The 13,662-nt window shown below is 44.3% G+C and overlaps 1 protein-coding gene across 1 annotated transcript in view; it reads right to left on the bottom strand.

Annotated features, from left to right (window-relative positions):
- The window catches only part of GRIN2B (glutamate ionotropic receptor NMDA type subunit 2B), a 203,737-nt gene that overhangs the window by 115,801 nt on the left and 74,274 nt on the right, over positions 1-13,662 (bottom strand). The window contains exon 3 of the mRNA XM_074869431.1: positions 1,328-1,926. Within this exon, the coding sequence (XP_074725532.1) occupies positions 1,328-1,926 (599 nt within the window). The remainder of the gene's footprint in view (positions 1-1,327; positions 1,927-13,662) is intronic.

The following is a 13,662-nucleotide window of genomic DNA, read 5'->3' on the forward strand; positions in this document are numbered from 1 at the left end:
CACAGCATGCAAAACAATCCATCACATTTACACTGTTCCATGATTCATCATGACAAATGAACAAAGATGCTGAGCTCCATGTGGCCACCTCTCCTGATGGCAACTGCCTGAATTCCCCTTGTCCTAACACAAAGGGACCAACCTGCCCAAGGATTTTATATGTAAAACATTGGAGAATGACAGCTGAGCAGGTCAGGGGGCATCTGGCTAATTGCAGATACCACCTCCCCCAGCTCTTCCCATGCCTAATTATCCAGGTTGCTTAGTGACACACTAAAACTCCAGCTGGGACACACAGTAAGGGTTGGAACTAGATGATCTTTACGGTCCCTTCCAACTCAAACCATTCTATGATTCTATGATCTAGTAATCAGAGTGCTGTTCTAGACATTCCACCGCAGGCTTCCTCTATGACCTTAAACAGGCATCTTAGCACTGTTTCTTCAGAAAATCTGAATCTGGATCAAAAGAAGATGTTTATTCAAAATATTTTTCCCTAATTTTAAATGCCCTTTTCCATCTAGAAAAACTTGTCATTCGGATGGAGGTGCCTAGGCCCTCTGTGCAATATGCACAAGAGAGAATGGGACCAAAACCACTCAGCAGACAATGGCCAACAAGATGCCAATGAGCAGGATGATAGCACAAGTCCTCTTTGAGGTAAACTGCTTCCCTTAAGACACCCAGGGGCTTTAAAGGCTTCCAGTATAAAGCAGGAACTGAGCAGAGCTGTTGACTCAACTCTTTTTGCAGCTGTGGTTCCCCAGATGTCTCTGCACTTCCTTCTCTCCTGTAATTCAGGAATAATGGACAGCAGGACACATAGTCCTCAAACAACAGGTGCCATGAAACTATTCCACGTGGGTTAAACAACCATCACCTATAAAGGACACCTGTTCACATGCTGCTTGTGCCTGCAACAGAACCTGGAGCCTTCTAGATTTCAACAGAAGAAATCCCCACTGCTTGCAGCAAGAATCCACCTGAGAGTTACAGACCCATTCATGCAAAGACACTCCAAGAAGTTCAGCGCTGTTATAAAAGCAACATTTTGTGCATTGAGGGGCACACCCAAATTTTTGTACTATGCCTTTGTTGTTCCTTCTCCTCATGCTGGCTTGCCCCCTGTGTTGTATTGGAGGCGACAGTACTAGCAGTCATGACGCACAGTAAGGTGGGTCCCACCATCAGCACACCTCCCCTTGCCCAAGTTCTGGCCAACATCACCCGCTGCCCCAAAGCATCACATGCCCTAGCAGAATTATTCTGGTCTCAGAGGTCCTGGGTGACCCCTCTTTTGTAAGGCTAGCCCAGCCCTTTCCCTTACCTGTTGAGCATGTTGGACTGGTAAATCCTTTTCTCCTGGGTGTTGTAACAGCTGCTCTTGGGCTCAGGGATGAAGCTGTGTTCAGACAGCATATCAGAAGCAGCCGTGGTGATTATGGCTATTCCATCCCTCACTCTGGCAGGAAGACCGTAGTCCCATTCATCATATGAGACAGAGATGAGCCCGGTGGGGAACTCGGATGGCACTGTGTCTGTATCCCCTGCCACCAGGCTGGGCACGATCCACGTGTAACCATAGCCTGTCAGACCCACAGAGTTGGCCACCTCAAAAATGTAGGTGGCCTCTTCCTTTGTGCAGTAGAGGAGGATAACAGGGCTTTGGAGCTTCTTGAGCTGGTTCTGGATCTTTGAGTCCCCATCGTCCAGGGACATGTCCAACAGGAGGACCTCCTCCAGTTCCCAACCCACAAAGCTGTGCTCAATGGTACTGCGGATCTTGTTCACAAAGTCCTGGTAACCAGGGAAGTAAGTAGTGACAATGGAGAAGATGTACCAGTCGTATTCTTCCATGATGTTGAGCATGACAGAGGCTTGCTGTTCTATTGATGGGCCAAACTGGAAGAACATGGATGACTCATCCTGGAATAGGATGTCAAAGAGAGGAAGAGAGAGAAAACAAGAATAGGTCAAAGGAAATAAACAGCATTCTCAGTCAACCCATTGAGCATGGAGGGGGAGGCAGGCAGTCAGAATCTTACACTTCACATCTTGGCCCGAGCTTAAGGATTTTTAACTTTTAAAAATGTAAAACTTAAGTGAAGGAAGTGGGAAGGAAGTAAAAGCCTTTTTATGACCAGCTGTCCTTACTTTATTTTTAAAGACAGGTTGCTGAAATTATTTAAAGGTTTCAAATGTTAGGCATGATTCTAACAGACAGGGAACAAGTGGTACACAAATGAGGCCAGAAGAGGAAAATATGTACAAAATATTCCATGGCTGCAGAATAATCCAGGGATTATCATAACCTTATATGTAGTATAAACAGAATACACAGCAGCTTTGATTTTTATTTAGTTTGGGACAGTCAATTTAGCTTGAGTATCCAGACTGAAGCACAACTAGAGTAGGCAAAACTGTTGGACACAAATAGCTCTGAGACCCTCAACTGCAAGCTCCTCTCAAAGCAAGCAGTAGCACAGAGTGCTACAACTGTGAAGGCTCAGTTTCAGAACATCATAAAACATAACAAAATGTAAAAATAAAATTCTAAACTATCATGGGTTTTGTTTATACCATGTTTTAGAGAAATGTCAGCTCAATATTTCTCTTGGTATTGCTTTCATATCCTTCTACCATACCAAGTTCATCTTTGCAAGAATCAGAACTTGTACCGTTTTATAACCTCCAAAACTCCAGCGGAGTTCTGTACAAATCTCAGCTCTCCAATGGCATAATGCAAGCCTTTTTTGTCTTGGGATTTCATGAGACATCAGGCTTTCAATCTGTGACAGGTTCAGTAAAATCCAAATCCCTGCGTTTGCCCAATTCACGATGGAAAGGAATGGGAAAGCATTTCCCAATATGCTCTTCTATGGACTGATCTTCTATCTTTTAAAATCAACTGCAAACTCCCAATGACTTCTGTAGAGTAAGATTAGATTACAAACAAACAAAAAAATAATTAAATTGTATCTGTCTGCAGAGATTCCCATTACAGTAAGAAAGTTCTCCAAATCCCATCATCACTTTTAGGAATAAGATAGAAGCCCCACCTTCTCTCAGTAAGCTAGAAGAGCTGAACCAGAGATCCAAAAGGAGATACTCAGGAGTTTTAGACCTGGGAAAACTCATTGTGGAAATGCCTCAAGACATTACCTCAAGACATTCATATTTAGAACAGCTCTCTACCAAATTCACTCTCCCACAGCCTGGCAGGTAAAGCTGTTTTTCAAGCAGGGTTGCCAGTTAATCATCCATCCATCCATCCATCCATCCATCCATCCATCCATCCATCCATCCCTTCTTTAGTTTTGGTTTTGACTACCTATAGCCATTTTCTCTATTGGCAAAACATGTCGTAGCTCAGCAACTCCAGAAAAAAGCTCTGATCCTGCACCTAGACTTAAGCTGTTTGTTTCTATTTTCTGAACTCCCTAGGGGTCACATCCCATAGGAAAGAGTCCTTGCTCCCAGATCCCCATGCCTGTCCTATGACGTTTGGTGATTAAACTGTTCACTTCCTTCACACAGCTCACCACCCACTTCTGAAAATACTGTTAGGGCTGCTCTTTGCTCACTGGAAAAACAAATGTAAACAAAAAGGAAAAGAAAGCAGCAACAAATTCAAGACAAGTCAAAAAACCAGGAGCAGCACAGGAGCCTCTCAATCTGTGGCAAACAGCTTGTACTTTCTATCACTGGAATTCACCCCCTTCTCCTAGAACTGTGCTCAAGAAAATAACTTACTCTTCCAATAAAAAGATACTTTTTAATGGAGAAAATCAGGAAAGCCAAAGGAAAGATTACACTATTGTGAAAGCATCTGCCAGAGTTTGAAGAAAGCCTGAACAAATATCTCCAATACCCTTCATTGCACCGTGCCTTTGAAAGTCACTTGTACCAAACTGAATGCTAGAGTGTGAAGACTCAGCCTTACCATAACATGAAAAGGCAAGACGACTACACTGATGACGAGCATTTATTTTTATATTAAATTCAACAAAAGTTTTTCTATACTTATGTATAAGAACCTCTGAACTGACTGCAAATTTCCACAGTTTCTAGCAAAGAGTCTAAGATGTGAAGGACCTGGCCTTTGAATTACAGGAATATTTGACACACAGCGTCTTGAAGTCTTGACTGAAAAAATACTGGGTGCTTTCCTCAGTGACAAATAGGGAATGGGAGATGGTAAATCCACTAGTATTTCAAGGCTGCACACGCACACACACACAGGAGTTACTAGGCGTGATAGTAAGGTGCATGAGTTACTGCCCGCCCTGTGATTTTAAACAGGGTCAGATGCTCCAGCTAAAGTGCCTGCTGACAGTTTGTTTCACACGAGTGCACAGCCCAACTGTTGAAGGAAATTCAGCCCCAAAGACTCCAGGAGAAAATTCAGGGCTCCTCACTAACCAGAGCATATCAGAACATCAAAAATCAATACACCAAATGGATAGCTTCATCACAACCCAGCTAAACAATTCCTCTCCACCAAGAAATGTAAGCACCCCTCCTTAAATCAAACAGCACAGACCACTTGGCTGTGCATATAATAATTGTTCTTGAGCAGCTGCTTGCATTTTTATTATAGAAGCTGCAAGAAGAGGCAACTTCTATTCAAAACGAGAGCATTATAGAGGTGCAAGCCAGTCCAGCTTTTGGCTTGCCAAGATGTCTCTTAGCACTTGATTACCCCAATACTTGGGCTAGCCAAATGTTCTTCAGTCCCTAACCAACTCAGCACTCAGAAAAGAGAGGGGTGAGGGAGGAAGGACAGACAACAGCATAGAAGAAAGTGTCCTTCTCATAATGAATCAGGAGAATTGCTGATAGAGCTGGACAAGAATCTCAGTGAGTGCCTTTTGGTGGACAAAAAGCAACCTAAGAAAAATACCCGAGAGCCACAGTTTCCTTCCTCTCCTTATTTCTAAACACACCTGATGGAAAGTTGGGGAGAAAGAAAAGGAGCTGAACTGGCAGAGAACCACAGGGCTATCAGAGCAGGAATTTGACCCCACTGTGGTGTTACAGTGAAAGCTTTTAAATTAGAGGTAAATCTAAGGGGGATTTACCATTTTTACACATATATACCCCATAGAATCACTATTGCTTTATTACAGTCTAAAACCAAAAAGGGAATTAAAGGTTTTACAGAACATGTTTCTCCTGCAGAAATTTCACACTGTCCACCTTAATTTTACACCTTGGAACAGCCAAAACATGGTTTAACATTGCCACTGGGAGACAGATATAAGTTTGGGATAGGGATAGGTTGAGTTCAAAGTGGAATTCCCTTACATTGCACATCGTCCATGCGAAATACAATCCCTTGGCTACAAGAAAAAGGTTTGTCTTTCTCCTTCAGCCCTTTCACCTGCAAGCCCAGGCTCCCCATAACTAACTGCTGCCGTGTGTCACTCACCCAGTCTGAAAGAGTAGAGGCTCCATTACAGGATCTCAATGCCTCCACAGATCCTAGTACTCCCCCACTGTAACCCTGCAAGGTCAGGGATCTGTAGTTTGCAGAGCTGAGCTGGAGGTGGAGCCGATCAATTGACACAGCACCACTCCCCAGCTGACAGATGGCTTCCCACAGAAAATCTGCTCTGAGTTTACCGCTGCTGGGACAAGTATTGCCTCCCCCTCCTGCACGTTTAACCCCTCAGATAAGGAGGCTGGATTGCACATGGTGAAGGTGCAAAAGCATTTCACCATGAAGTCTCCTCTTGGAGACTGGTGGCTGGTGAGATCCTAGGTGGATGAAAGAGGGTTTGTGGAGGTGGCACAAGGTTTAGAGAGTGACCAAGTGTTATTACCACCAATTCTAAATTGCCCAGTGCCTTCTGTCCCTCAAGGGCGGGCCCATGCAGATATTGCACGAAGGCGAGGTCTGCCCTCCCCCCATTCCCCCCAGGATGCAGGCCCTTGGCAAGGCTGCAGGTGACTCCCCAAGGAGCCCTCCTGCAGCTGCACCAGTTGAAACCGATCACTGCTATTTAACGAACCATTTACCTCAGATGTGGCACGAGAGGTCCCTGGAGGGTTTTTCTCACAAGTTCCTTCCTAACAGCCTCCCTGGATTCCCCAGGCAAGCAAAAGCAATTACTGCCTTATAAACATCATCTTACTATCCAGAGCAAAACTGTTACTCAGCATGGGGCAGACTCAAGAACATCCCTAAAGCAGCAGAACACAGGATCCCCCAAAATGGTTGCAGTGGGCCAGTCATCTTGAAGAACTAGAGAGCTTTCCACCAAGCTGTAGCATAACTGTTGGCTTGGGGAGTGAGGAATCGTCATGCTACATTTCCTCTGTGCAGCCTATCTGAATGCAATCTGATTCTGTGCACAGTCCTCCTGTTGCTGGGCCCTGAACAGCTTTTTGCTACTTGTGGCAAGTTCCTTTAGCTCCAGTCCAAGTGCCAGACCCCACAAAGGCCAGGTGTGTCAAGTTATGCACACAGAATTTGAGTGAGGAGTGTCAAAAGCATGTGTTTGCTTCTTGGATTTGGAGAAATAAACCATCTTTTTGCAAAATGTCCTAGGCTGTTACCTCTGCACATGTGCTGGAGAAATACAATTTGTGCTGCTCTAGGAGTAGCCCCTTTTTATTAGGCGTTTGGGAACATCAGTATTTCTAACCCCATTTGCTGTGGCATTAAGCTTCCTCTGCAGCCATAACTTAACGACTGGGTCCTGGCCTTCCCTTCCTTTCTGGTTTGTAAAGGGGATCCTATAAGTTCCTAACAACTCGGACTACTGTCACTTTCCAAAGGCCTCTTCTCATTTTCCTGATTTATAAGAAAAGCTGATAGTGTGACTTTAGTACAGCATTGATTTGCAAAATTCTTCTATGACCTACAGACAAATCACATAGAGTTGCATCTTGTTTAGACTTTGGCCCTGCCTACCACACATTTTGTGGAGGCAAAAAAGAGTGAGCAAGCACCAAATAACTTCTGGGAAAAGATAGACCTTAATTTCCCTACCTATGTATTTCTTTTCTTCAAAATTGAGACACCACTGTGTACCTATTTGTCACAGTCCTGATGGGACCTGATTCACTGGGAGTTTTAGTGTTCATGATGGAAAATGCCGCAACAGTTCAAAGTCTTATAATTAAATTTTCTATATTTCTGAATCCCATTTATTATAACAGATCTGACAGGAAATCAGGATCTTTGTTGCTTAAGTGTTCATTTACTCCTGTTTATTCTTACCACAAATGCCTCACTGCCTCAGGCTAGCCGGCAGTCAGGAGCTTCTGCTTGTTTGTTTTTTCTCCCCACATTTAATTTTTTTATTTAGTTTTCAACAACTCAATACAATAAACTCTGGTTTTAATATTACATGCTGCATCATCCTGTGCGAGTCCTTTCCCTGAGTGCTTGCAGTAGGGACTGTGAGAACGTGGTGACACTACAGCCCTAGCACATTGTCCCCATGGTGGGATTGGCATCTAGAACAGCATCTCACACACATACATGTTCACATTTCTACAAATACACATATTCACAGCAAAACCTACTCAAAGTAAGGTTGGAGCACGTTGGACTGTGTCATTTCTCAATGACTCTGTGCCTAGATGATACATTTAGTAGGATTTCAAAACTTTATTTTCTTAGTGGAACAGATTCCCTGGGTTATTACTGATTTTGGTTTGCACAGCATATGGAGCAAATGACCTCCTGCAATCCTTTCCCAGTGTTCTGATTCACTGATCAGTGGATCGTTCTTGGTGAAAATCCTTAGAGCTGCCCTGGGAACGTGCCATCAGTGGGAAGTTCAAATTCATTAGGAGCAGAAACATGGTTTACATAACTGTATCATTTATCAGTTCCCTCTCTTGTTCTCATAATAACTACTGAACACACTGGCCTTGTATGTCAGAAGAATGCATAGCTCATAGATGATGGTTACAGAAAAGCAATTACAGAAATTGGTGGATGAGTAAAAGGGAAAGACACAGTTCAGTGTCCCCACTGATGGAAAGGCAGACAGGCAAGCTGAATATACCATGATAAATTAGTGGAGGGCTGTAAGAGCCCATGTTGCCTTCCTTCTGATCCCTGCTAGGCAGGGCATACAGGTGGCCAAGAAAGAAGGTCTGTGGCAATTAGGAGAATGGTTGCTGACTCTCTAGGTCTCCTTTGGAAGCCATGATCCCTGGTGACTACTGACAATAATTGTGATAAGAAATCTAGAGTTGCTAGTGTAGCTCAATTTTGTTACCCTGGTAAACAGTAACAAATGTACCAAGATTCACATGTATAATGACATTAACTATACACATAAGTATCATCATATACACAGATCCCCATCATGGCTTAGACATTAATCTCTCTGTAGCAGCGGAAACACATCTGCTGCAGAGCCCTAGCCCAGGGGCAACTGTGTAAGTGCTCCAGCACCAAGGAGTTCCTGAGAGCTGCAATAAAAAGGTCTCTGATTAAAGATGACTCAAGGGCTGAAAACAGCTAAGTGATTTCCACTTTCCACTTAAGGATCTATGGAAATAATTCATTCTAAGCATTTTGCAACAGAGAAAACGCAAGATACACTAGAATCTGTAATCTTGATCTTGAAATTGTTTCACTCCATACCACATACAGTTAATAAAAAAGATGAAAGACTGAAACACACCAGGGCCATTGTCTGATATATACAATTCAGAGAAAAAAAACACAGAAGTTGTTTGACTAAGGAGAGGGAGCACCATTTGTGAATTTTATACACAGTCACTGGTCAAAGCAGGCTAGTATATGATGGTATGCCATACCAGCTTCTCAGAGCATCACATATGGATGCCAGATTTTCCACAGAGGGGAAATGGCAGTTAGCAAGCTGCCAGGATAAACAGTTTTCACACCAGGCTTTTTGCATTTCCATTTTCACCTCTGTATGTGTGTGTTTCCTTGTTTGATGAGCTTACGTAGATGGATCAAACCACTGGTCACTCTGGGTAGATTCCACCCACCTGGTGCCATGCTATACCATGCTGGCAATCTGGACAGCCCAGGCCTAGTTCTCCTGTCCCAGCTCAGAGAAATTCACTAGGATGGCTTAATACCCTGACATTGCCAGCCCAAAACAGTTAGAGGAAAGTCAGACTGCTCCATTACTCATCCATCCAATTACATCATGGTTTTTGCCTGGGGCTTCTTTCCTGGCTGTCTTACCCTCCAGACTAAGGACCGAATTTTGACTGTAAGCTGAATGGGATGTCATTGGTATAGCCATATTAATCAATAGCAGCCATAAAACCATCCAGCACTCTTAAAAAAGTCCAGTCACAGTATTTGGCAAGATGTCATTGAATAAATTTATCAAATCAACTATCCAGGGTGAAATACTATTTCTTTTTATCATTTCTAAATTAACTGCTCTTCCATTTCATCAAGTATGCCTTTGGTCTCTTATTATGAGCAAACCTTATTATGAGCTGAACCTCCACATGTTCACAGACTCTATTTAGATAAGCCCTGGAAGTTCAGCATTGCATCCAATGCCCTCTGAGCCTCTCAGGAGCTGAAGATCCCCTCTCACCGTGGCCCAGCTGTGGACAGGTTGGAGTGTGTCTGTGAGGGCCTCCATTCCCCTTCTGTCTCATGAAGTAGTGATACCCCCTTTCTCTCAAATTCTGCATTGCTTATTTAAGCATTAACCTTCTGCGGGAAAGGCTGTTAGTTGCTCTGCACCTTTACACATGACACCTGCAGTCCTGATGATGCCAAGATCTACTCAGCCTTTATGGACAGAATGAAGTTGGATGTGCCCATACTCTCAGCTGGCCAGGCCACAGCTGAAGAAAAGTAGTCAACTTAAGGCAATACTGTGCCAGGACTTAATCTTTTCTTAGAGACTGACCTTATTAACCAGTTCAGATCATTTTCAACACATAGATATAGCTTACCCTTTGAATCAGAGCAGGCTTGCCTCAGAGTGCAAGTGAGCGAGCAGCTGAAGGCAAAGCCTGTGTAGATGTGACCTTGACTTTCCTTAAGACAAGGAGCAGTAAAAGGCTTCAACCTCATCCATTCTGCCCAGCAGTCAATAGGCAATGCTCTTACTCAAAATAAAAAACTAAAAAAAAACCAAACCAAAAACCCCACTTAAAATGGAAGAGCTCTCTAGCAAGGGGACCAAACCAAGAGCTGAGATCTGACTAGATTACACAGACTCCAGATTTCCCACTGCCCCATACCTGGCTACCTCTTCTTCAAGAGGGTCATAATTGATGCTCTAAGGAAAAAAGGAAAAAAAGGAAAAAAAAAATAAAAAAAGGTCCAGCACCCACTGCTTTGGTCCTGGTTCAGCAGCAGAGTTTCCCTGGCAACCACGCACACATAATGCAGCAGTGGCCGTAAGCTCCTTGCAGCTGGTGCTAGCAGCCAGTGGGGAGGGCCCCAAATGGTGCCCTGCAGCCCATCACGCCCTGCAGCCCATTATGCCAGTGTCAGGGCTTCAAAGGCTGGGGCTGGGCGTTGCTACCCTCACCTCAAAGAGGGACTTATCCCCTGGCAGCCTGCTGGGACTGCAGAGATGCTCAGGAAGAGGCGGTGGGCTGATGGACCCTTGATGGGCTAGGTATTTAATTAGGGGCAGGCAGGAGTCAAGTCAAGATTTCCCCTCATCCTGCCCACCCTGGCCTCCTTCTCCAGGGCTGGTTCCTGACTGCCTCAGTGCTTCTTGGCGCTGTTTTGCTCTGTGGTGTGAGAGGAAGGTGTGGAGCATATGTGCTGCTGTCTTTGCTTCCCTGCATTTACACACTGCTCTTATTTGGGGATTCCATCCCACAAATACAGCCAGGTTTATTCGATTAGCCCAGGTCACTCACTTCCTGCTGTGAAGTGGCCCCAAAGTTCAGAAAAAAGTGATCTCACCTTTTCTCCTCCTGAGACTGGGGAGTCAGCATTCAGCCATTTCATATGCACAGCTTTCTGAGACTGTGAGGATCCGCCCTACCCTTCACTGCGCCCTCCAAATCAGATCCTATCACTTTGGAAAGGAGGTGCTGCTTTCTCAGAGTACACCCCCTCCCTCCCCTCAGTTCTCCCAAACCTGACTCACCCCAGCTCACTCCAACCTGTGTTTTACAGCATGGGCTGGGACAGGAGCAATGTTGAAGGCAACTCTGCGTGATGCATTTTAAGAGGGATTTTATCACCTTCCTTATGCTGCCACGATAGTATAAAAGAGCCCAGGCATAAAATGAAGAAACAGTACCCTGGTCCACTTCTGTTTGGACACGCTACTGGCAGCAGCTGCCTCATTAGCACATAATGTGTATGTGTGCACCAGGCAACGGAAGGCACAGAAATTGTGAGCTGGCCCTAAGACATCCATGCATTAGCATGGTGTGGGAACTCCAGATCAGTTCCAGTAGAGTTGCCATATCAGGAAAGTTAACTAGTTCAAATCCTGGCCTGCAGTGTCGTGGTGACACTCCTTCTTGTTTCAGATCTAGCTGGGGACTCTCTAAGCCTAAGGGAAGAACCAGAGGTGGATTCCTGAACCATTGGACCTGGACTCTGCATTCAGCCCCTGCTTTGGAAAATGACTGTATCACTGTGTTACAAGAGTCCTTGGCTAGAACAAGCAATAAGGATTTCAATACGCAGCCTCGTTTGTGAAAGCCTGATCCCCATCAGAGATGGCTTTAGCCATAGCTAGTTACCTCTTGTGCTCCAGGATGGATGAAAGTATGGCAGCACCTACCTTCTCCCTACTCAGCTCTGCTTCCTAATCAACCAGTAAGCAGTGCCTCTGCCAGGAAGCTGCTGTCATGCCTGTCTTGCTCATCTAATTGATTCACAAAGTTTTAAACGATTATTGATTCTCCTCTTCCCCACTGTGGAGACTTTGAGACCAATAAAGCACATGGAGTTATTTACACAGATATTAGAAAGGAAAGAAGCTCCCTCTTCAAATGTTCTTCTTGAGCTCACATCTATTAAGTCTCAGAAACTCAATAGGAAGTTTTCTACAGCTTTACAGACAAAAACACTCACAGATCTATGACGTCCCTTGCACGCACACATGCCCATCCAAATATTTGCAGGATGTTCTGCCAAATCCATACCTGCTGAATTATTGCTTCCTATTATTTTGTATTGGGATCACAGCTCTTTAGTCCCTTTTCTTTGCCCTGATGATTAACAACCATTTGCCATACCCCTTGCTGCTATGAGACTGAGGCAGAAATTGTGTCAACTTCCTATTCAAGGAAAAGCGATTTCAGAACTCCAATGAATTGAAAGCTGCTCTTAGTAAAAGACTGGACCATAGGAGACTTGCAGAGCAAGAGCTTGCAATCTCCCCACAGTCCCAGAAGCAATTCACATTCATGGTTGTTACAGTGATTGGTGCTGTAAGGACCATTGTATCTACCTCCGTGATCTAAGCACATGAACATTTTACACTCCTCAGGGTTTCATGAAGAGGATTTGGGAGAGGGAATCAGTCCATCTGACTTTGCAATAAGGGTGCTATGAGTTTCAGTTCTGTATTTCTTTTTGCTTGAGCGATGAAAATCAACGAGCCCATTTCTAGTCAGCTTAACTTTGTGCTAGAGAACACATAATTGAATTCACTGTTTTTTCTATACTTACCTGCACATTAATAGAAGGTGCCATCTATATATTTAATATGCCCTTGACATAACTTAAAAGCAGCAGCAAAACAAATAAGATGCTCTTTTTGTACTTGAATTCAAATTTTTCTGTCTATATTAGGCTTTATACTTTTTTAAACAAAACCCAAGGCTGGGACTGAACTGCCATATCTTTTACAAGATCACACATGCACAGGAGGCATTGAGATTTCTTTCAAGGATCGTCACAGCAGAGAAAGGGATTGACGGAGCAGCAAAAGAATTTGCCTCTGCTGGCCGTTAATAATAAGAGTAACAAAAGCTTCTGAGAGAATAAAAGCCAGGGTGAGGCATGTAAGGTATAGAAATAGCTCTTTGACTGACTCAAAGGCAAAGCCAGTGCATCTTGTTTTCCTGCATCTCCCATTGTCTGTCCTCTTTCTTAACCACACACTCCAGCACAACGGGGGAGTAGGAAGTAGATGGAAGAATCAGCAGGAGCTACAGCAAGCCGGGGAGAAACAAGCTATTCAGTCTGAACATTGCCTGGCCAGGGCCTGTGACAAAGATTAACAAATAAGAATATGAGAGGGGAAAGAAAAAGCCCTGTCCAGGACTGCAGCTCCTGCAAGGGAAGAGCCATTGGTTGTGATGCTTTGTCTTTCCCTTCCACTTTGTATCACTCTGTCTCATTTCTTGTCTTCCTGTACACAGCTGCCTCCAGGTTCTCCAGTGCATGCAGGTGTGTGTATATATATATATATATATATACACACACCCACACACATGCAGGATGGCTCAAGACAGGCAAAACTGCCTCATCTACAATATGCCAGGTCCACTCCAACTCAGGCTGGCAGCACCTGAAGTGGATTAGATTCTGCTAATGAACCCTATGAAATGAGGTGATGGTGCAGTCCAGCCTTACTGAAGATTAGTGTCTACATCACCACACATGCGTTCAGAGCTCATTAAGCCTCTGGTTAGTGCTCTCAGAGAGAAGCCAAGGATTACATGGGCTGCTTCACTACAGAGCCCTGGCCACAGCCCAGAGGAAGAGAG

This window comes from Strix uralensis, chromosome 5, assembly GCF_047716275.1.
Source record: "Strix uralensis isolate ZFMK-TIS-50842 chromosome 5, bStrUra1, whole genome shotgun sequence".
Taxonomy (NCBI): Eukaryota; Metazoa; Chordata; class Aves; order Strigiformes; family Strigidae; genus Strix; species Strix uralensis.